Source organism: Lathamus discolor, chromosome 2, assembly GCF_037157495.1.
Source record: "Lathamus discolor isolate bLatDis1 chromosome 2, bLatDis1.hap1, whole genome shotgun sequence".
Classification (NCBI taxonomy): Eukaryota; Metazoa; Chordata; class Aves; order Psittaciformes; family Psittacidae; genus Lathamus; species Lathamus discolor.
In genome coordinates, this window is record NC_088885.1 from 109,783,088 (window position 1) to 109,807,065 (window position 23,978).

General features: G+C 38.7%; 1 protein-coding gene across 5 annotated transcripts in view; it reads left to right on the forward strand.

The window, feature by feature from the left end:
* The window catches only part of MYOM1 (myomesin 1), a 76,789-nt gene that overhangs the window by 27,971 nt on the left and 24,840 nt on the right, over positions 1–23,978 (forward strand). For 4 of the 5 annotated variants that reach the window (XM_065668059.1, XM_065668058.1, XM_065668060.1 and 1 more), the window contains exons 10-25: positions 400–561; positions 3,899–4,040; positions 4,931–5,130; positions 6,715–6,771; positions 7,143–7,267; positions 8,643–8,826; positions 9,894–10,068; positions 12,308–12,429; positions 13,359–13,376; positions 15,316–15,512; positions 16,245–16,371; positions 17,108–17,292; positions 18,638–18,752; positions 21,982–22,138; positions 23,165–23,271; positions 23,393–23,437. In XM_065668059.1, coding sequence (XP_065524131.1) covers positions 400–561; positions 3,899–4,040; positions 4,931–5,130; positions 6,715–6,771; positions 7,143–7,267; positions 8,643–8,826; positions 9,894–10,068; positions 12,308–12,429; positions 13,359–13,376; positions 15,316–15,512; positions 16,245–16,371; positions 17,108–17,292; positions 18,638–18,752; positions 21,982–22,138; positions 23,165–23,271; positions 23,393–23,437 — 2,118 coding nt within the window. Of the gene's footprint in view, positions 1–399; positions 562–3,898; positions 4,041–4,930; positions 5,131–6,714; positions 6,772–7,142; positions 7,268–8,642; positions 8,827–9,893; positions 10,069–12,307; positions 12,430–13,358; positions 13,686–15,315; positions 15,513–16,244; positions 16,372–17,107; positions 17,293–18,637; positions 18,753–21,981; positions 22,139–23,164; positions 23,272–23,392; positions 23,438–23,978 lie in introns of all 5 variants that reach the window. The other variant, XM_065668055.1, reaches the window with a different exon arrangement.

The window sequence follows — 23,978 nt, forward strand, 5'->3', positions numbered from 1 at the left end:
GAAGCACCGTGAAAATGTCTTCTAGGGATTTTTTTCTGTCTTAAAAGTTTTTTGAAATTAGAAGCATTTTAATCAACTCCAACATCTGTGTGTCCCATCCGCATAGCCCACATAGCTTTTACTAATTATTTATATGCCAAAACATTTCTTAAGTAGTTGCACAAATGTGTTGTGCAACGGCTGATAAAAAAGCTGTTGCTTTCTGAAGTTACACTTTGAAGACAAAATTGGCATGAGCGCAGAATTAGCTGTACTTTATGTTTATATTTGAAGACAGGAAGTTGCATAATAAGAATGGTCTCTGTGCATTTCCAATCTATTCCAATATATTCTCTGTATTCCAAATGTGTTCCTCAGTAGATCCAGCCAGTTCTCGTCATTAAATTCCCTAATTTCTAGGTGTTCTGATTACACCATCCAAATGGGTCCAGATGCATTGGAGCGGGGAGCGAGCCGCGTTAACACTGAATCATGCAAACAAGGAAGATGAAGGTCTTTACACTCTAAGAGTGGTGATGGGAGACTACTATGAAGAATACAGTGCTTATGTCTTTGTTAGAGGTAAGTACTGTCTTGTGAAGAGAATTCACTACAGAAATGAAGAAAACATGCTGGCAAAATCAGTATTAGACATTTCAGGTGCTTTTTTTCCCTAATGAGAAGAGAATTATTATTTTTGATTCTAGCAATATAACTTCTAATTGTTATTTCTGGGGGAAAAAAAAAAGGATTTTTCATGAAAAAAATGTCATAACTTAAAAATATGTTTCTGTAACCATCTCACTGCTAGCTAAACTGCACTGTTTTGATAAACATTTTATGCACCGTTTGAGGGGTTCTGTCTAATGCACAGTGTGGGGAAAAATATGATGGAAGGGAAACACAAAGTTCTGCACCTGGGGAAGAATATCTTCATGCACCATGATAGGCTGGGGGCTGACTGGCTGGAGAGACACTTTTCAGAAAAGACCTGAGGGTCCTGGTGGATACCAAGGTGAACATGTGCCCTTGTTGCAAAGGACAGCAGTATCCTGGACTGCATTAGGAAGAGCATTGCCAGCAAGTTGGAGGAGGTGGTCCTTCCCCTCTACTCAGCGCTGGTGGGACTCATCTGGACTTCTGGATCCAGTCCTAGGGAGACATGGACTCACTGGAGTGAGTCCAGTGAAGGGCTGTGAAGGTGATTAAGGGAGTATCTCTCATATGAGGAAAAGCTGAGAGATGTGGGGCTGAGAGAAGGCTTAGGATGAGTTTATCTGTGTGTATAAACACCTGACGGAGGGGAGTAAAGAGCTCTTTTCAGTGCCACGACAAGAGGCAATGGGCACAAATTAAAATACAAGAAATACCATTTAACCATAAGAAAATGTATTTCTTACTCAAAGGGTGGCTGAACACTGAAACATGTTACCCAGCCATATTGTGGAGTCTCTATCCTTGAAGATATGCAAAACCTGATTCGACAGAGTACTAGGGCACAAGCTCTAGCTGGCCCTGCTTTGATCCAAGGTTTGAACTATGTGATCCCTGGAGTTATCTGCCAATCTTAACCATTCTGTTATTCTCTAAAGAAAAGCAGCAAAGTGTGGAATTAAAACATAATTTCTCAGAGTGTTGTTTGCTTGTAAACATGAAAAACTCTTTGATTGTAAATGAAAAACTTTGGATTTCTATTAGAGAAATATTTCTTTAGAGGGAGCCACAGCTATCAGATTGCGTGCTGGGTCTATATCTGTCTCAGCTGCTAAAAGCAGCTGAAGTGTGTAATGCTAATTCAAATGGGTCTCAAAATTCTTGGCTCTGAGATCATGCCTAGAACGGTATTGTGCTGCCGAGCCCAGCAGAGCTGTGTGAGATAATGGCCTGTTCAGAAAATATGGCTGAAGCAGGTGTTTTCATCACCTGAAGAAGGTACTGAAGTGAGCATCTGTGACAAGAAATTGGATTTGTCTTTCTTGCTTTGTTTTAAATTGTGCTGCCATACAGATAAATGATCACCCTTGTTCCTGTTACATCTTCTGTCAATGCAGATACGACCTGACTGCAAATCCACTTCCACTTTCAACAGAGTATTTTACTAGCCAAGCAGTGTGCTTGCCAAATTCTAATTAGATTAATTCTACATTCCTACTTAAATGGTCCCCACAGTCTCAGCTGGCTAGTATATTCCTCACTGCTCCTCTTCAATTGTAAACAAATTTGCTATACATGGCTAGCTGTGGTATTTAAGCACAAGTGGTTGTCTTTCTATGTCACACATTGAAACCCCTGTGAATTGATGGAAGTAAGCGATGCACTAATCCAGCACATAACGTTAGGTCTTTAGACACACTTAGCAAGTGTGTGTGCCTCTTCTGCCATGGCTACAGGTCAGCATTTGTCAGCAAGCCATCAGGGATGATATCCTAGCTCCCCAGAGGCTGATCAGAAATGCTGGTTGTCCCAGCTATTTCCTACTCTGTCTTGGAAACAAAACTGTGGTGTCTCACATTCTGTTAAGCGGAATATATGGTCAGTAAAAGCTTGCCTGTGGAGATCACTGAACACCTGTTGTTGTTACCCTTAAGGTTCTTATTTTGTTAACGGGATTGCTTTTTTGTACATTATCATTAAAATAAAAAAAAAAAACAACACACCAAAAAACAAGCCCACGTCAAGTTAGCTGTAATTAGAACCTGAACTCGGTAACTTTGGTGCAGCTTCAAAAACTCCGTGTGATGTTAATCTGCCTATAAGAGAAGATAGTGTCAAATATGGGTTCTTCTTTTTTTTCTGAAGACTACTGTTTTACTTAATGAAGCATGTTAGATTCTCTTATAAGGCTTTTTTTTCTGAAAGGCAGAAGCATGAAAAATAGGGATTATTGTATATTGAAATACAAAATCCTGTAATGCCTTGAAACATCAAACTTTTTTAAGAAGTCTGGGAACTAGATGTGATGCAAGAATAGCAATACTAGCAAATACTAGCAAAATATTGTTTTCTTCAGGTATGTACATCTTTCATGTCTATGCCAGGTCTTCTTTTGAAGTAGTTCACCACAAGGTTTGAAAAATGCATGTAATTGTACAAATTGATGTTATTTTGCAGAGAAACAACCCCTCTTCTTTGAAATTCTCTCATACAGTCTTTCTGCAAAGGTTATTTTTCTCTACAGGAAAATGACCCCATCTCACAAATCAAATTAACTATGTAAACAGTAAGATTCCCCAGTGACCAGCGCTGTGCTCTGCTTTTTAAAGCTTTAGATATGTCTGAAAGCTGATGCCGGAGTCAAGGCCCTTGGACACCAGCAGTCCCATCTTCGTGATAAACACTTGAAAGGAACATTGTGCTTATCCTTATGAAGGTTATATTCCACAATGATATATTTGTATGTGTAATATCATTGAACTTCAAAAGGTTTTGATACCATTGAAGCTCTTAACTAACCAAAAAAAAAAAAACAAGGAAGGACTGTGTCTGGAGGCATTTTATTCAGTGTTTTATATCCAATGTGTGAATACTTTTAATTGAGCTATTGCCTGGTTGATAACACCAGGCAATATAACAGCCCCTTCCTGTAAGCAGAAGAGCAGGTAAATATACAGTCTGCCAAGTTTTTAGTTCAGTTGTGTCTCTTGCAGCTACCTAACCAGAATGCATGTTATTAATTTTATTTAAAATGAGTAGGTGAATTACATTTACAGTATGTTGTAACTTATTAAGCATTTGTAAATGTGTCAAAGAGAAAACCAAAACCTAGAAAAACATTGCCAATATAAAATCCAATACTTTTTGAAGCCAGTAATGGAACTTCTTTTTTTGGCTCATTAGGAACAGATTTCAGTCCTTAAAGATTAATAATTGTTAAAGAACTGTGGTTCACGTTTGGAAACATATGTCTCCATCCTCATAGATGCTGATGCTGAAATCCCTGGAGCCCCTGGTGCACCACTGGATGTACAGTGCTTAGATGCCAACAAAGATTATGTCATTGTCTCCTGGAAGCAGCCTGCTGTCGATGGAGGAAACCCCATCCTTGGATATTTCATTGACAGGTCAGTGAGCATGCCAGACTGGAGAATTTGTATTGCTGTTCATTCTAACTGAAAAACCTAAAGGCACATTGAAAAGCATGAGATAAAATAATCTGTCATTTGTTATTTTCATTTTCTTTTATGTTTACCTCCTTTATTCTGCGTTTGCTTCTAAATTCAAAGTTGTGCTACTGCTCTCCAGTATTTGATCCCACTGAATGTATTTAGGCACCCAAATATTCAGCCAGGGTAGCCCCTAACTGCTTGTAGAGTGAACATGTTGCTCAAGAAGGCAGGACCAGTCTGTGCTAATGCTAGAGGTGAAGCTTGGGCATCCTTCACCCCAAGCAGAAACCAGAACCTAAAACTGTCAGGAGCAAGACAGTAACGATTCCCACAAAAGGGATGCTTCGCAGCAGTGGGACCAGTATCACCCCACCAGGTCTTGTCATTGCAGTGGCTGCAGCCACTGCACTGCAGGCTCCCTTGGCAGCCCCAGTGGTCTTTGAAACAGGGTCCAGCTGAGTGCCTTACTTTAACTCCATTCACAACCGTCTGTGTGCCAGGCTGGTGACAGAACTGACAAGGGAGGTCTCCATGCCCCATGAAGCCTATCATTTTATGGGATGTACAGTGGAGCACTGTGTATGATAGATGAACTAGTCACCTGCTGGCAACTGCAAAAGATACATATGTTTCCTGAGCCCTCAAGGGATTTAGTGCATGCCAGATGGTTCATCCCTGACCCCTTGGTGCATCTGCTTTGATGTCATCAGTGTGTAATGCTGTGAGGAAGCTGGTATGGACCAGCCAATGAACATGAACAGATGGTGAAGCTGTAAAGGGGGGTGGGTGCTCCAAGTTTGTGTTTCTCCCTTCCCAGCACTGCTCTTGCTGTTGGTATTTTTCAGGTGTGAGGTTGGCACCACCCACTGGACCCAGTGCAATGAAAGTCCTGTGAAGTTTGCTCGTTTTCCTGTCACTGGTCTGATTGAAGGCCGTTCCTACATCTTCCGAGTCCGAGCTGTGAACAAAGCTGGCGTCAGCCTACCATCCCGGGTATCAGAGCCCGTGGCTGCTCTGGATCCTTCTGACAGAGCCAGGCTTAGAAGTAAGATGTGCTTTTTTGCAGGTTGCCTAAGACATTCAAGAGGTCACAACTCATTAGAAAAAACCCAGCCAAACAGTATGACAACCTATTCATAAGCCTTCGAAATCCCACTAGAGGGAGCAATGCAAAAACAAAACCCTCTTTGGAGGCGGCTTTGCCAAGAAGAAATCATCTCAGTGCTCTTTGTACAAAGTGCTCTACCTGCTGAAATGGCTTTGGCTGGCTACAGTGCCATGCTCTGAACTTGCAGGGGAGAAAAGACACAGGAGAGCTAATTGCCTAAAGCCACTCATTTCTGTTCAGCCAACAAAATAGCTGAACAGATCCTGTGAGTAGTCTCTCTCTGAGCCACAGACAAGGGTGGTTGATTCTGTGCTCGTGTGAATATCAAACTTCTGCCATAAGGTCAGCAAAATACCAGGGTAGGACAGCAGACCCCAAGCTCTGTGTGTTAAATTTTATATGTGAAGGATATTTCTGCCATTGCCTTGCAATGTCCCATTTTGTTTCCAAATCCACCTCTCTACCCATAGACTAAATCATATACCTAAAATCCAGTTATTTCTACTAATTTCTGAAGTTTTACTGCTAAAAATTGTTGATGTGAAGGGGTGTTGTATGCAAAGCTACAGAGCTCACATGGTCCCAGCTTGTACATCTTTAATGTATCATAATGCTGCAAGCTACAGACTGCGGTCAGATGATCAAATTCAAAATAAAAACAAAAGGCCAGAGGAAGTAGGTTTGGCACTGCCAGGAAGCATTGTGCTCAGACAGACATGTGGAACCTGAAGTCTGGGGGAGGCTTCTTCTCCAGGGGGATCATGGAAGCTGTCTCAGGTGATAAAGTCTGCTCTTGGTGGCCTATTCCCATTACGTGCCCTCCTTTCATCCCTCATGATCCTTTTTAATCCCAACCAGCTCCCTCTCTGCTCACATCTCCAAAATGGATCAGCCAATGTAGGGCGAAGCACAAGGAGGTGGAGAACAGCATTTGCAAAAATTATCTCTGAAAGTGCATTGACCTGGTTGATAGCTGAATGTGTAACTGCAATAATATGATAACACAGAGGCACTGAGAGTGCAGCCCAAATCATATCTAGCAGATATGCTGAGTCAGGCTGAGTTTCTGTTTGTGACTGTGACCCATGATTTGAAAGCCGGTAATGTGAAGGAAAGTGGTTAAAAAGAGACAAAGAGCAGCCTGCAGGATTTTGGCTGTTCCTTTAATGAGCGAGCTGTTAATCCAAATGACTAGAGTATGGAAAATAAAGTTGAAGTTAATTCTCTGAAAATAGCGAGTTACCTCTGTTTGTCACCTAGGCGACTTCAGTGACATTTTAGTAAGGAGTAGATGTTTCAGTGGATTAAATTTTCTAGCTATATTGATTGATGAGTTGCTCTCAATATTCAGGCTTGGGTAACTAGCTTGCTACATGAGCAACGTTCACAGCAGTAACAAAAAATAGAGCTCACATGAATCTCATAAATGTTAGTGTTGAACCGCAAAAGAGTAATTTTCCTCATCATTTCAAAACTCCCTTAAATCTCTCATTTCTGTGATACCTCTAACATTTGTTTCAGGTCACCCTTCTGCTCCCTGGACTGGACAGATTATTGTCACTGAGGAAGAACCTGCAGGTAAACATAGCCCTTTTGCCTACAAAAGTCTAAGATGAAGCTGGCTGAGTAATTAGGAAAGCTCCCAGTGAGTTCAGTTGACTTTGGCACGCACCCAGAGTTAGTTCTGAGAGTCGATTGACCTTGAATAACACAATTTGGTTGTAGAGGTGAGGTTTCATTATTCAGGACTTAAAGAGTAAACATACTTAGAATTAAAAGAGTTCATTTAAAACCAATATTTAGAAGACTCTTAACTCTATGTTTAAAAAAAAAATTAGGTGCCAAGGTATATTAGTACTCCTAAATTTTAGTTAAGGCACTAATTCTGACACAAATGTGAAGGATTTAAATCTCAATTCCCTCTCCTATTCTTCTCCCTTGCTCTTCAGAGGGTGTTGTTCCTGGTCCACCTACAGACCTGCAAGTTATTGAAGCCACCAAGAACTATGTTGTGCTTAGCTGGAAACCTCCTGGACAGCGTGGCCACGAGGGTATCATGTACTTTGTGGAAAAGGTAAAACTGGACAAAATCAGAATCACGATATGGTAAACTTTTACATGTTTGTTTTGTCATCTCTTCTGGACTTTCAGTTAACTTTTCTTGCCACCTGAGATTTTCAAACTAGGGCCAGGAGAGTTATCTTCATCAAGATAACTGTTCCTGTAGATTAAGATAAACTGGGAATAAAAGAAAGATGGGAAGTAGGAAAGTAGATGCAGAACGTGTCACACACTCTAATATCCTTTTATGAATTGTGTCATTGACCTACCCTGGAGTAGGCAGGCTGGCAAACTCCTGTAATGAGAAAGCACAGACAGAAGTCACATTTATATATATATGATATTTATTTTTTTTTTAAATACTTATGCAAAAAAAATGTGTATAAAGGAAAGTTTGTCTGGTGGGACCGATTGTTTGGACAGAGGAATTCTGCAAGTGATTCCTGGCATCAGCACTTCCTCCTCCAGCTGCCTATCCTCTATATCACCTTTCCATTTGCTTCACCAACTCAAAAAAGATGACAAAATTTATTTTCCAGAACAGAATCAGTTTTATTTTCAGTGTCCTGCTTTTCTGAGTCATTTTTGCATGGCTGCTAGCCTAGGAAATTCTTCATGCCATCACCCTTTTTACTTGTATCTCATGGTTCACAAACTTTTTTATCCATGCTTTTCCTTATCGTTCTAGAGGTGTCATGAAGGGAGACATAAATAACTTCCCCATTATGTGTTTTTCATCTCTCTCACAAAATCTGGTCTAAATAAGTGAGTTTCACTTAGCAACAGACTTAGAGAGCATGAATATATGAATTTTGAGTTTCCATGTAAGAAAGCTTTTTAATAACCTCTTGCATGCTGAGTACTGAGTAATAATGTCACATAGTCAGATAATGTTCTGCTGAGAATTTGAAATCCCTCAGAAACCAGGACCATTACTTGAAATTTCCCTTAATATAAATCAGGCAAAAATTACTCACTAATTTTAATGGTGTAAGTGATCATTAGGTGTGATACAAGAGCATCTAGAAGCAATGTGGTAATGTTAGACTCCTGTTCTTTGGATGATGTTGAATGTCTGCAGAACTTATTATGAAAGTGGTCCAGAACTGGATGCAGTTAATAATAACATCACTTACTGGCAGTGAAGAGGAGTTTAGCTTTGATATATAAAACCCAGTAAGCTTTTATGTACGTTTTCTGGAGTAGGTGGACATCTGGCAGATTCATAGGCTTTGAAGGATGCTCATTCTGTGGAAAGGCCCAAAAAAGTAACATGACTTCTCTGTAGCAGACATGCATTTGGTGGTCCAGGTAGAAAATTCTGTTGGGTTAGACACTCAGCTTTTAGGGACTTCTGTTCCAAACATGGCTTCTGGGTTTGACTGCAGTGCGTTGCTGGCACAGAGGACTGGCAAAGGGTGAACACCGAGATCCCTGTGAAGTCCCCTCGTTTTGCAGTTTTTGATTTGGCTGAAGGCAAATCCTACTGCTTCCGAGTTCGCTGTTGCAATTCAGCTGGAATCGGTGAACCTTCAGAAGCAACTGAAGCCACTGTTGTGGATGACAAACTCGGTAAGTGTGTGGTCATATATATTAAATTTTCTTTTCAGTTTATGATGTAATTGTTTTGTCTGAAGACAGACAGCTGCCCAGTAAATAATTCAAGTATGAAAAGCAGTCATTGATTTATTCCCTTTTGCTAAAATAATTTTGGTTTGGGTTGTGGAACCTTTAACATGTAGTCAAATGACAGACGCAAACTAAGGGAATTAAGCTGTGAATAACGATGCCAAGATCTGCAAAGACTGCAAATAATGAAAGAAAATGAAAACTCAAGGAGGTACAGAAATGTTTTGTTTTACTTAGAGTCTTCATTGAAAATAATCCCAGACATCAGCAGAGTATAACCTTCCTTGTTTGCCAAATTAAACAAAAGTGAAGAATTTAATACTAACATGAATGCGGAGACTATTTCCACTGGAAGAGAAGCCAAGATGTTCACCACAGTAAAGCATCAGTAGCTACATCTACGTTAGCAATTTGTTTCCAAACAGCAATGCAGATTTCAATCCCGTTCCCAGATTGTCTCTGTTTACTTCATACTGGCTGAGTTTTCAGAACAGCTTGATGCAGATGAGCCACATTCGTTAAGAAAAGTCAAACAGCTCTTTTCAAATAACACTTTAGATGCATTTTGCTATTTAACAGGGGCATTGGTTTCTGACTTATTCTATGGGCTGCACAAATCTTCAATGTATACCTTACACATTTTCCCATTTAGAAAACTCAAAATCACATTTCTGGTGTAGATGTTCAGCATGAGGAAATAAACTAAATCTAATTTGATGGAAATGTGCTGAGTTACAGGCAATAGAGAAGTAAGGAATCTCACCACCAAAGGCTTGAACCTATTGATCCTGTCCTGTTGTTACTTAACCTGTCAGGTTACTTAATTTAAATCAGAGGAGTTTTTTGAGGGTTAAATCTGTATTAGTCATGCTAATATAAGAATATAGAATGAATATTCTGCCAAGAATATTCATTCTATAGAATGCATGTCAGGAATAGAATGTCACCCTGATTTTATTTTCAGATTTGGACTGGCTGGTTACTAATATATCTCTGTTTCTCTCTCACAGATGTTCCCAAAGCTCCTGGACGTATTATGCCAATTAGGAATACAGATACCTCAGTTGTTGTCACTTGGGCTGAGCCACCAGATGCCAAGGAGCTGGTTGGGTACTACATTGAGTCAAGTGTAGTTGGATCTGGTCGTTGGGAACCATGCAATAACAATCCAGTGAAAGGCACAAGGTAATGGATCTTCAGGCATGGAAATTACGGTCACCAATTTTTGATTTATTGGGTTTATGTGCTTTCCAGCCATTACTAGTAGTAGTAAAGTTAATCACTCTGTGGTAGCCAGGAGGCTAGAATCACTCTTACTGGTGAAGTTCATAAGAAGTTATAAAAATGTATTTCAAACTGTGAGCCTGGTCCAAAAGGAATTTATAATCAACCTTATGTCAGAAACAGTCAAGGTGCAGGGGAAATGGGGACATTGCTAGTGAAGAAAAGAGAAGTTCTTCACTTCTCTTTGCTCTTCTCAACTGTACAGCCTATCAGTCTGATGAAAAACAGTACAGTGAGGAATGTCTGAAATTACAAGAATGGAAAACTAAACTGCATAATGTTTGGAAGCAAAGTCTTATGTTTTGGAAGACAGCTGTAAACATTTCTGGACTGTATATCTAGAATGTCAGGAGGACATGTGGACTATATCACACTAACAACGTTACTTTCTAACTACTCTTTCACTTGCAGTTATCAAGATATTAATGAACACTTTGGTATAAACTCACATTTCTTACTGACATGAAGCTCAGTCTCTAGTCAGAAAAATAATCAAGACTTAAAACTTTGCAAACTAAATCAGATTTGGTTTTGTTTGAATAAGGATGTAATCTTCAAAGTCTAAAGGAGTAACTGCAGAACTTGATCTCAAGTGGATTGATGTCAATGCAGAAGCAGCCTCTACTTATTATGATTGATTTGGCTTATTTGTAATTGCTATCCATGACAACCCTTATTACAAGAAGTATGGCGCTGCTAAATACTCTTGGACCAACTTTGTTTTTAAAAAGGCATTGTAAATGCTTTGCATATCAAAAATACCTAAACCCCCACTTGCTTGAACACAAGCACAACAATCTCCTTTAAGCATTCTTTTCTGCATTTATATTGCAGTAGTTGTATGTGCCTATTTATATACTTTCGTATATACTTATATGATTTCTATTGTGGTTATATCAAGTGTTGGTGAAATTTCATGCTGTTTGCATATTTAAAATATGAAATGTAAACTTTATTCACCATAAAAATAAAAATAGTGTTCTGAGATACTACATATTGTGATGCAGCTACACTGCTTAGGTTCCTATCACTGCATTTACAGTCAATGTGATGTAATGCAGGATGCAGCCTGGCACAGGCTGTCTGTTAACTCTTGGCTTTTCTGATTGAATCGATCTCAGAGCATTAGCTGTAGCTCATACTTTGCATTATGCAGCATAGTTTGATCTTTTGAAATTTGTTTTCTGCACGCATCTTGGTGAAAGCAAATAATTTTGAAAAGCCTAGCAGAATGAGTAGGAAAAATACTGCTCTGAAAATATGAATTCAGGTTTTTTTTTTTTTTTTCCCTAAAATAAACTGTTAACTTTGAAATACATTTTATTTTCCCCACTGTATTTGCTTCAAACATCATTGCATGATCCCAGCACTGGCAGTGCAAGACATGACATTATGAAGTAGAACAAAGTAGCATGAAATAAAATACACTTCAAATAACTATTCTAAAATAAGTTTTGTTTTAAATAAAACATTGACATTTTCAAACCACAATTTTTCCAATATAAATTATTCCTGCCTTGGGAAATACTGTGTTCTCAGAGTGGACACTTGAGAAAATTTATGAGGGTTTTTTATGCAATCATTAGGTAACTCAGTAGATTATTGTGTCATGTATAGAAGCAAAAATGAAATAAAAAATTGGGCAATTTTTAGCTCTTGTACTATGCCCTGTAATGTTTTTGAACACTGCAATTTGTCATCTATTATTGGAAGTGAAACATGGGAACTTGTGCTACAGGTGTCTCTTACTTATGTCATTACAGTATTTCACAAGGAAATACAGATGCTATCTCTGCAGCTTTTTGTATTGCTTCCATTAGGAAGTATGGATTTTACATACTAGCAGAAATAAGGTAGACCCTCTGGTAACATGAAAACTTGAATAATCTTAAGAAGGAAAGAGTGTTGGTAAATGCTTTATCTGGAGAGATATGGTTTTAGACATTATATTTGTGCATGAATGAGGTGCTTAAATACATTCTACATTTTCTGGGCTTCATTTAAGTCACTGAGGTCATGGTTTATCCTCAGTTTTCAGAAATAAGAGTACATTTTATGGAAGAAATGCTTTCTTTTCCCAGTTAAGATTTCTATTTTCTGTATAATACTTTCTAAGTATTCCTTCACTGATTTGTTTTAGATTCGTTTGCCATGGGCTTGTCAATGGTGAGAAGTACATTTTCAGAGTCAGAGCTGTTAATGCAGCAGGGCTCAGTGAATTTTCGCAGGATTCAGAGCCTATACAAGTGGAAGCAGCCATTGGTAAGCTATTTTCCATTGCTCTTTTTAATGGCAAATATGTTGGGTTTTAATTAAGAGGTTTTCAGCAACTATTTGTAACTAATTGTTTTGTTTCACAATGCTGTCCACAAATAATAATTTATCCATAGATCCTGTGGTCTCACAGCCATAGTTTCACAGTCACTGCACTCTTTTAGACTCTTCACCCTCACTATCCAGTCTTCTCCAAGTGTTTCTTGTGAACCCCTGTAAGAGAGCACTGCCAAGTTCACTGCATAGGTATCCTGGAAAATGGAATGTCATTCCGATTCTGTAATGCAGTATATATCATCTCTAATGCACACCATCCTATATAACAGTCAGTTCCTAAGAAATTTGTTTCCATACCTAAACCTAATAATCAGTGCAATATGTCTTTTGTAAAGCTTCTATAACCCCGTGTGTTCCCCCTTTGCTGATGATTTTTTTCTGTTTGCCACTTCCTGAACTAATCCATAAAGATTAATGGTATCATTGGCTAGAATAAATTGCACATCTGCAACATCCTCACTCTCATTTGTGTTGAAACTGCATACCTCACAACCTTAGAGCAGAGAGACGTGGCTTAGGGCAATTTTGTGAGATCATTTTGAAGGGATCAGAAATATGATTCAGAAGATCTAATACTAAAATAATCATAGCAAATAAGGATTACTATTAACTTTCCATATTTCTTCTCTCTGAAAAGTATATGTTATTAAAAGAGCATTACTTGTGAGCAGGTTGAGAGGTATTCTACGCATTTCAATTTTTTGTGAATTCAAGATTAACATTTTGTGTGCAAAACCTGTGATTTGTCCTACTTTGGCTGTAATGTTCACTGTACGCATTTCTTCATTCTGTTGACTAAATGAAGAGAAAAAAAATGTATTCTAATTCAAAATGTCTTTGCTGTTTTCTGGAAATTATAGGGGGAGGATTGCTTCATGGTGTGTGTCCTGAACTGATTGGTAAAGCTGGTGGACTAACAGACCGCACTACCATTTGGGAAGGCATGCATGAGTCCTCCCAGCCTATCTTTGACACAGATGCTTTGCTAAAATGCAATGCTAAGTTTAATAGAGACACACTACCCAGTAGCTCTGACAAACTGTCAAGTACAGGAGACAATAACATGAGAGAAATGGTTAAGGACACTGTCACATCTTCACTACGAAAAGTTGCTCCTAAGCAGGCAAGTAAGTCTCGACCTGGGGATCTTTTGACACTGGAAGAAGTGCCAAAGAAGAAAGATAAAGGTGAGAGTTAATAAAAGAAATAGTTTTCACTGCTTGGGTACATCCACTTCAGATGGTTGTAAGTTCTGCTCATCAGCGTCACAAGTGAACGTGCTCTCCAGTGATTCATCTTCCATCGGACCCATTAAGTGCATGCTCAACTCTCCATTAAGATCATTATGCATGTAATGGTATTGGAAACCACTACAGATTTAGTGCCTACTGAAAGAGAAACATAAATCCATTTACTACTTTAATAGCTTGCTTGACTACATATTAATGTATCCAAGATATGGTATTATTACTAAATCACTTCAGTGATTTTTCAGGAGTCTTTTTTATCTCATCTCTGTGTTATGTAAATGTGAAGGAAACAAAACTTGATTATGATGGTAAGCATGAAAATCTGTATTGTGTTAGAATGTAAGATTTGTGGATTTATGCCTAAGCTACAGCTTATCCTCTGAGACACAGTGCTAACAATGAATGTTGTGTTGTATCTTTGACTGACAGCAATATGTAGTGAGAAAAACCTATCAAGTTAAAGGCACATGCACAAAATCATGCTTTATGTTTTCAACACCTACACACCCATTATGCCCAAGAAATGTGGGGCTTGAATTTCATTTAAGTCCTAGTACCTGGCCAGTGAACTGAATTCCTCCCCAGGGCTCTGAAGTGAGACTCAAAAGGCTTGTGCAAAGTGTTGAACAGAAAACAAAGCAGAGGCACCTGGGGCTAGCTGGCATTGATATAAAACATTAAAACCAAAAGCAAACATATAAGATGTAGGATTTCCACCAAAAGTAGGACTTCTGGATTACAAGTAGGGCTCTTCAGTGGTGCATGATATATAGAGTGTGGGCAAGCATTTCCCCACTAGGTACAGAAAAGACTTTATAAGAAAATGGGTTGAGATGAAGTTAATGTGATCTTTATTGTTTAAAAAACATAAATAGAAAAGAAGATTATGCCACGTATTTTTTTATGTCAGTTCCAATAACAAACATATTCCATTTCTGGTCAGTCTACAGTGCCTATGATCACGCCTTCTTCTATTAAGGTAAGATCATGTGATGGGTGCAATGATAAAATTTGCACAGTATGTGAAATAAAAAAAAAAAAAAAGAAGAAGAAAAAAGAATTAACAGATAAAGTCCTTGCTCAGAAGGGAAGAATGTGGGCCTATTAAAAAAAAGAAAAACAAACCAAAAAAACCTGAACTAAAATGAATATTGTAGGTGTGGAAAAGGGTTTGCTTTCAGCAAAAGAAAACAAATCATTGCATCTCCATTTTTCTTTTCCTGTAATGTTAGTTTTAGTTCCTCATTTTCCACAGTTTTAATGTGAGTCCTGATCACTTACATCAGAGCTGCAACTGCAACACATTCTTTCACTATGTATCAGCTTGCTTCTCAAAAAAAACCAAATCATCCTGAAAACTAATTCCTATGCAGTTTGGACTTCTTCATTTGGTATATGGAAGCTTTTATCCTGCATTTCTTATTCCTACTCCAGAAACTTCCCTTGACCACATAAATATTGTTCTAATTAGGAAATGCAGGATGGGAGCCACCTGGGTGCGCTAATTGAGTGCCAGTCTGGTTATTGAAATATTGCTTCCTACTTACATCTATTCACATTGAAACAGCTGCTCCATCTCCACCTTATGACATCATGGTACTTGAGAGTGTTCGTGACTCGATGGTATTAGGATGGAAACAACCTAAAGTCATTGGTGGAACTGAAATTACCGGCTACTACGTAAACTATCGTGAAGTGGTTGATGGAGTTCCCGGGAAATGGATGGAGGCCAACACTAAGGCCATCAGTGAGAGGGCATACCGGGTAAGTGGTTAGCTTCTGTACTTGATGTGGGTGCAGACAGTATTTCCAAAATAGATCTCAAAGACAGATTTCGGTAAGTTACAGTTCAGTGTACAGATTGCTGTTCAGAGGGCTTTATACCTATGATGATACATTTATTCAGTTCTATTAAACTTCTCTGCAAAGCTGTTTGTACACTGATCTGTTAGTCTGGCACCAACTCTCATCTGTGAATTCACTACTCCAGGCATGACCAGTTTTTATGTCCTATGGCATTCCTACTGGGTTTGGTGGACCTACCCCCGTTCTTACTGGTGCTGGAACCAGCTGTGTACCAGCTGCACTTTGTGATCAGTTCTTGACCTAATTTAGAGATAGGGCTAGCTACAACCTTTTTGAGATGCTTTACAAATGAAAACCAGTGCCAGGACTGAGTTTCACCCTACTGTGAGGACAAGTCTTGCTTTAAGTGAACTTGCTTGTATCATGAGACAGATTAGTATGACTGTTGTGCAATACACTGCTCCCTTCCTGACTACCCAAGTGTCTATTAATGGGAAAAGTGGTTTAAAGTCTGGTGTGCTAAGACCACTCACGTATGCTCCACCACTGATCAGAGGAAAAGCCAAGATAGTTATTGCCTTATGTATGATGTCAATAATACTTTTATCTCTTCATGCACACAACACCTGTTCATGTGTTCAATAAAGCCTTAATCCAAAGTTAATAAGTACCATCTTATTGATTATGCAGATTGAAAACCTGAAGGAAAACATGGTGTACCAGTTCCAGGTAGCTGCTGCTAACCTGGCAGGGGTTGGGACACCTTCCCAACCCAGCCAGCCCTTCAAATGTGAAGAATGGACCATTGCTGTACCTGGTAGGATCCTGAGTGGGAGGTGGAGGTTACTCACTGCTCTGTAATCAATTATCCATCAAAGTTCTCAACGCCTTCAGTCTCCAAAGGAGTCAAAAAGCACTGAAGTTCATACCCAGGCTTGAGTCTCCATCACTTTGATTTAGTACATTTACAATGGCATATTAAACAACTCCTATGTAATCAGCAGCATTTTACAACCCCTTGTACTTTTGTTATCTTTCCTGCTTGGTTCCTGTACTGTGTCTGCCACTTTGCTTCCTAGCTTAAACGGTAGACATAAATATCTGTCTAAGGTGCAAGCCAGAGAATAATGAGGTCCTGTAACCCTTGTCTAAATGTATCACTTCAAGGCCAGATTGCTGGCCTGTTAACACTTGTTGAAATGAATGAAAACAAACTCTATTGACTTCAGTGGACTTTAGAGCAGTCCTTGAAGCAGCCCATCAGCTTAATAATTAACTTATTTCCCTGAGTCAGGAGATTATTTGTCAGTTTTGTTTGTTCATGAATATTTGATCAAGATACCAGTCTCAGCAAGTTGGATTGTTTTTTGGGATAGTCTTTTTAATAGGCATAGGTTGTATTTATATCAGGTCTAGATATGACACAGAGGAGTCGCCCATGTTATGCCAGCTCTGGGTGTACAACATGTTGTCTAGTTTTGGATTCTGTAGTTTCATGCATTAGCCACTTTGGGATTTATTTTGATACCACAGCTCCAACCTTTACCTTTCAGGGCCACCCCATGATGTCACATGCTTAGAGGTTAGGCAGGACTCTTTGGTTTTACTGTGGAAGGAGCCAGTCTATACAGGCCGTAGTCCCATAGTTGGTTATTATGTCGATATGAAGGAAACGGAAGCAAAGGAGGATCGCTGGAAGAGTGTCAATGAGAAGCCACTTCAAAATAAATACTTGAAGGTAAACAGCTTAAGTTCAAATACTGGTATAACAGTATAACCTTGATGAAGTCAGCCTTCAATAGCATCATCACGTTCTGATCATGGTTCCATTTAATGAAATAGTAGGCTATGTTGTGTTGAGGATATACACAATATAATGTCTGTATAGTCAGACAAGACAGTAACTCAGAAGATAATCTGGTATGACAAACCAGAAAAGAAAAGAAAGCACTGCTAAACTCAAATACCATTCTGTAACACAGGAGGCATCCCTAGCATTTTCTGGCTCAAAGGGCAAGATAGATATCACTACACAAAAGCAGACAGCATAAAACTAGATGTTATGATAATGTGGCAGTTCTTTAGGATACAAAGTACCATCTGCTCACATTTCACAGCAAGTTAAACCCAAGCTTTGTGCACTATTATGTCTCATCATTTTGTGGAATGACTTCTAAATAAAGGGTCAGCAGTGTCTCAGTTCTAGAGATACGCCTGAAGTAGGTTTGCTACTTACATGCTTTTCAGAATATTTGAAAGACAACTCACTTTAAAGTGTGATACTTTCATATGTTTTAAAGGAGTATTAACAGGTGTTATAACGTATGATTCCTCAAGTCACTACAATTAAATCTGTACAATTAACTGCTCTCCTGTTTCTAAATAAGTATAGCTGGTGTTTATTACTCTGATAATTTCATTTTTAAACAACAGCATTTACCCGCAGTAAAAGACTGTGATGTTTCAGGAGTCAATGTAAATAAGTTAAAAACATCCTATTCTGTAACAATGCTCCTTTTGCAAAGAAATCATAGAATCATAGAATGGTTAGAGTTGGAAAGGACCATAAACATCATGTAGTTCCAAGCCACTGCCATAGGCAGGGACACCTTCCACTAGACCAGGTTGCTCAAAGTCCCATCCAACCTGGCCTTGAGCACTGCCAGGGATGGGGCAGCCACAGCTTTTCTGGGCAACCTGTGCCAGTGCCTCACCACCCTCACAGTGAAGAATTTCTTCCTCATGTCTAATCTAAACCTTCCTTCTTTCAGTTTAAAGCCATTCTTCCTTGTCCTATCACTACATGCCCCTCTAGATTTCTTGTAGGCCTCCTTCAGTAATGATGCTGTCTAAATGTTAGCTATGCATACACGGAAGAAGCAAGCCATACAGATTAGTCATGTCATTCTGGAATTGAAAAAAGAAACCAACAAAAAGGAAGAAATACTTGAAATATTTGTCAACTGGAAAATAAGCAAAGCAAAAAAAGAAATATAGTCAAGTATTCAGACTGATCTATAATAAGCATGAAATTAAAATTAGTGTTTTGTAACACATGGTGCATGTATATTTGCTCCCTCCAGATAGGTGGCCTAAAACAAGGTGTGAGCTATGTGTTTCGTGTGCGGGCAACGAACCAGGCTGGTGTTGGGAAACCATCAGACGTCACGAGTCCTGTTGTAGCTGAAACACGACCAGGTTTGTTAGAAATACTTCCTCTTTTTCATCATATTTAAACAGGTTCCTGTCTGTGTTTACGTACAGGCTGCATGTGAGCAGTCCCACCCCTCTCAAGTCAAACTTTTTCTAAGTAGGAAATGAGTTGTGGGTCATATCTTACTTTCCTGTCTGGAACACTTTTATGTCAGAACAGATTTTTGTACCATAACTACAGATTCAGGAATATAAAAAAATACAATTAAATTGTAAGATTTATGTATGTCATTTGCATAAGTAGAGGACCCACTAGGATCAGCTCAACCACAAAATAATACATACATAGATTTTGCCTATCCTATAGTAAACCTCTTGTTTATCATTTTCCTTTCTTTAACCTAGTAATGTGCCTGAGGAAAGGGTACAAGAAATTACCTTTTTTCTCTTGGCCTTTGAAATAAAGGCTCTAAAAACATAATGAAGTCACTTTGGAGACCCCTTTCAGTTGGAATTCAAGTGCAACTGTTTGCTGGAGTCACCCTTGAAGGTTGGCTCCGTATCTGCAGATATGGCATCCGCAAAAGTAATCTCCTAAAAAGTACTAAGAAAGGACAAAAGACATCTTAAAAAAACTATTTTGGAAAGCAGCCTCTTGGTGAGGCTTCTGCCTTTCTCACTCAAACCACACAAATCTCAAGACCAATCATACAGTTTTATTTTTTAAATTACCACAAGTGTTTTGTTGTTGCCCAATGAACGCTGCCTTTATCATCATTTTGGATAGAGACAAAATATTGCCAGGTCTCTCCAGACAATTCCTGCTGGAATTTTGCTTTTAGCAAATATATAAAATCTCAAAACAACTGAGCTTTCTCATCAGAGAATGTAAGTAAAGAATATCCAAATGAAAATATTTGCTTTAATGCGAATTGTATCAGTTGTCTTTATGCAGTGAAATGTGTAAATATAATTATGTGATACTTTGCATCTGCTCTCTCTTGTTTGAAAACCACATTTAATTTTTACAGTTGTCTCCTAAAATTTAGCTAAAAAACCACACCCCACCAATCCAGGCTACTTTTGAGCTGTAAATTTGTCCTTAGACAAAAGTACTTCAGCATGTGTGGACCTCACAAGAAAGAGAGTGAACCCAAGAGCAGACTGCAGCTGTTCCCCATTGCTGCCCTTAATCCTTGTGCATCTTGGTGCAAAGCAAAATTAGACTCTGCTCCTGCATCAGTCACTTGAGAAGGGCTTGAACCTCAGAAATTAGTGAAACCCTGTCCCATTCAGCTTTTCTGACTCGCTGCATTCACAATGGTGAATTCAAAACTAGTGTTTTGAAGCTTTCTGCTTTATCTTCATGTTATCTCTTTCCTTTCAATGCAATATGCCACTCAGAAAAATGGAGATTTTATATGACATCTAAGTATTTTATTTCTCACAATGACTTTAAAAGAAGCTCAGAATGATATGTTGAAACCACTGAGCTACCTAAAGGAGGGAAATGAAGACTGCTACTACCATAGGGGCCTCTTTGGCTCTACTTTGTAGGATGGGTGGAGAATTCTGGTCGGTAATTTAAAAAGAATTTTTTTACTAATATAAATATTACATATACAAATGTATATAAATAATACAGGTAAACACCTGTAAACATTTCTGGAAATAAATGCAATACATTGTTATAAAAATAGAATAAAAAAAAGAATACCTTAAAACAAATATAAAAGATCCTGTCCTTCAAATGAACCTTCTGGCTGTAATTCTTTGCACATTGCATAATCTACCATCAAAAGATTTGTGTGCTAATGATCTACAGGAAACAAAACACTACCAAATGTCAAGTGATGAATATGCATATAAAAAATTAAATTATAGAAAAATAGTGAATATGCTGCTGCCTGGTAAGATATTTGTGGACCTCAGATTTCATTTATCATATATTGGTACTTAATATGCTTTCTTGCTGTGAGGGCTGGTAAGTAACAGTAACAAAATCGGAATATTAATCTCATTTTCCATTAAATGGTTATGGCAAATTATAAACACTAAGAAAGCTGCATGTACAGAAATTGTCATTACAGGAGCTACTCACAGTGCTGGAAAGGACATTGTAAAGTATTAGGATGATGAAACACAGAAATCTGCTTGTACGCTTGAGGCTCATTAAGAATTATGCTAAAAATAAAGCATTTAATCTTCATGTCAGGAATAAGGATTTTGTTTTTAAGGTACAATACTTTGTGGAGGAAGTATGTCATTAGCATTCTAGGCAGCCCAGAACTGTCTTAGGCTAAGTAATATAACATGAGTATCTTATTCAGATGGGAGACCCAGCTCAGAGCTGTTCAGAAAAGGAGTCTGGATGTTCTCCAGCACCTCTCAGTGCACAAGCCCTCCCTGACATTCTGACAAGTTGTTGAAGTGAAAGTTAACACCACAGATGATGAGCTTGCCCAGCTGCCCGAATCCTAGACAAAATTCCCTCAGCTTCACTGGTGTGTAAGGGGGCAGGATAGAGGTGCCTTCAGGTTTCTGATCTGGGATTCATCCCCAGAGCCTTTTAAAAGACGAACTGGGTCACTTTATCCAGCTCAAGGACTTTAGGTACTGGCAAAACAGGGTGGGCAACTTAAGTAGCTAATTGCAAATATTCACTGCTTTGTGGGCTCAGGATTAATGCTGCAGACGGTGGCAGGGCTGGATGCCAAGCACAGCAATTAAAGAAACCTCCCAGAGTGAAGCCAGTGCTACTGAAAATGTGCCTCTATTGCACAAGTGTTCACTGCTGTGGCAACTCGACTATTTCCTCTTCTGCCTCTGAACCTCTTTGAACACCCACAGTTGCACACAGTATTCCCTTTACAGCTCTTATATTATTAGGGAAAAAGGAATTAATGCAGCATAATGAAAGCTCTGACTACCCTTTACAATGGAAAATATTGCTATTTAATATTTCAAGCATTTAGTGAATTTAGAGGCTTCCTTTTCTTTTTTTCCCTTCAGGTTTTTACAGAACAAATATCATGACTGTCAGGTGTGCTTAAGCTTGCTCAAATAAATCAGCTGATTTACAGTGCTCTTTAATCTGTGGATTAGAATAAAAACTGTTCTTGAGAATCGAAGACTGAGAATGCCAAACTTTGAAGCAATTTATGTGCCAACTGAGCAAATGGCAAGGATCTGCTTAATCCACCCTATAAATGATATCTATATAAACTTCTTTGCTGGTTTCTCTATCTGGAATTGCCTTGTTCTGCTCTTTCAGGAACCAAGGAATTAGAAGTTGTTGTTGATGACAATGGAGTCATTTCCTTGAACTTTGAGTGTGATCAGATGTCTCCTAACTCTAAGTTTGTTTGGTCCAAGAATTACGAACCAATTGAGGATGACACTCGACTGAACATTGATACCAAAGGCGGAAAGTAAGAATCCTTGGGGACAGCAATAGTCTGGTGTTTGAGAGATCTAGACAGAAATCCATCCTTTTGGATGTATGACCTCCGTCAGGTTACTAAAAGGCTACATCATGAACATGCTGTTCTCCAGCAAGTCCATATGCAGACCATTTGGAAATTGTAGCTTGCACAAAATAAGTTAGACTTCCTGCTTAGGCAATTTAGTTATGTTTAGGGAGAGAAAATCTGTGCTCTTTCATCTTATAACTTGTCAATCAAAGCAAATTATTATTATTTCTACTCTTGTTATTTTAATAATACATATTGTTATATTTTAATAATCCTCAAAGGATAAAATTATCTGGCTGCTTGCAAAATGCTTTTGCCATGTAACACTGTAGCAATCTTTGGAGGTGCTGGAGTAAGCAGGAGTCTCTTCTGATGGCATTACATAGCCTGATTTGGAAACTTCTATAATGCTTCACAAACATACTCTGTTTCTTCCTGCTTTTAACAGAGAGGAAGAAAGGCAAATGCACAGGTTCACCCTATGAAGTGCCCATGCACTCTTCTAGTTACAGAAATCGTAAAAAAACCCCAGTGGCTCACCACACTCATGGTATTGCATATGAAAATTGAATCAGCCTGTGCTTACAGCATCCTTCCACATTCATCAAAGACTTCACAACATAGAAACACCGGAGATAGCTAGTTTAAACTAGCTCAAGCATGCTTAGCAACCTTAAGGGTCTCTCCCAACTTCAGATATTCTATGGATTCTGTCACTATATGAGAGTTGTGCCATCTTCATTTGTACCACACATGACAGGATGCAGTGTTTTTGTCACTATATGAGAGTTGTGCCATCTTCATTCATACCACACATGATAGGACCTACTCCAGTTTATAATGGCCAGAGCCCCACATTTTCCTGTTCCGTCAGAGCAAAAGCTAATACAAGACTATTTTTATCTGGTGTTACAGACATAAAGAAGGGGTTTGGTTCAAACTGATCTCATCTCTTTATCAAAATGTTTGTTTGTTTTCTTAAAGGTCAAAAGCTACCTTTAAGGATCTTGGAGAAGATGATTTGGGAATTTACTCTTGTGTTGTTACAGACACTGATGGAGCTTCATCAAGCTACACAATTGATGAGGAAGGTAGACACAATGTCTATTAAGCATGCCTGTTTTGCTTTCACACCTGTCTTTCCCTGCTGCTGTGCCTCTCAGATGCATGAGGCATGCACACCTTATATTACCTCTTTTCTGTCTTTTGCAGAAATGAAACGTCTGCTTGCTCTGAGCCATGAACGCAAATTCCCAAGTAAGTGAATCAAACACATCCATAGGGGAGAGCTTTGCATGCAGTGGGGTATCACAAAGCTCCTGTCACCATCAGGTGGGGAAGTCATTACAGTAATTTCAGGTGGAAGTAGTTTTGCTTTTAAAATCTAATTTCCTTTTTTCTTTTCCTCTCTTTTTTTTTTTTCCAGTACATTTGTATATTATTGATGTTCCTCCCAACCTGTTACAGGCTATTGGCCTGGGCATGCAATAAGTCTATATAGCAGTTGAAAATAAGTATACCATCAGCTTTGTTTCCTCTGCAGAACAGCCTTTTATACTCACTCAGCATACCTAACCTGTTTTGAAAACCAGAAGTTGAAAAATTCTCTACCTTTGCTCCAAATTCAAGGTTAACAAAGCAGGCAACTATAGAAAATTCAGCTGTAATGATCTATCTATATATAACTTTCCTGTTGAAAATTCATTTCCTCCCTCTTTCCTTAACACTTGACAATATGAATATTATTCCTGCAGCTTGGGATGGTATTTTTGTCAACTCCACAGACCTCCCATACCTT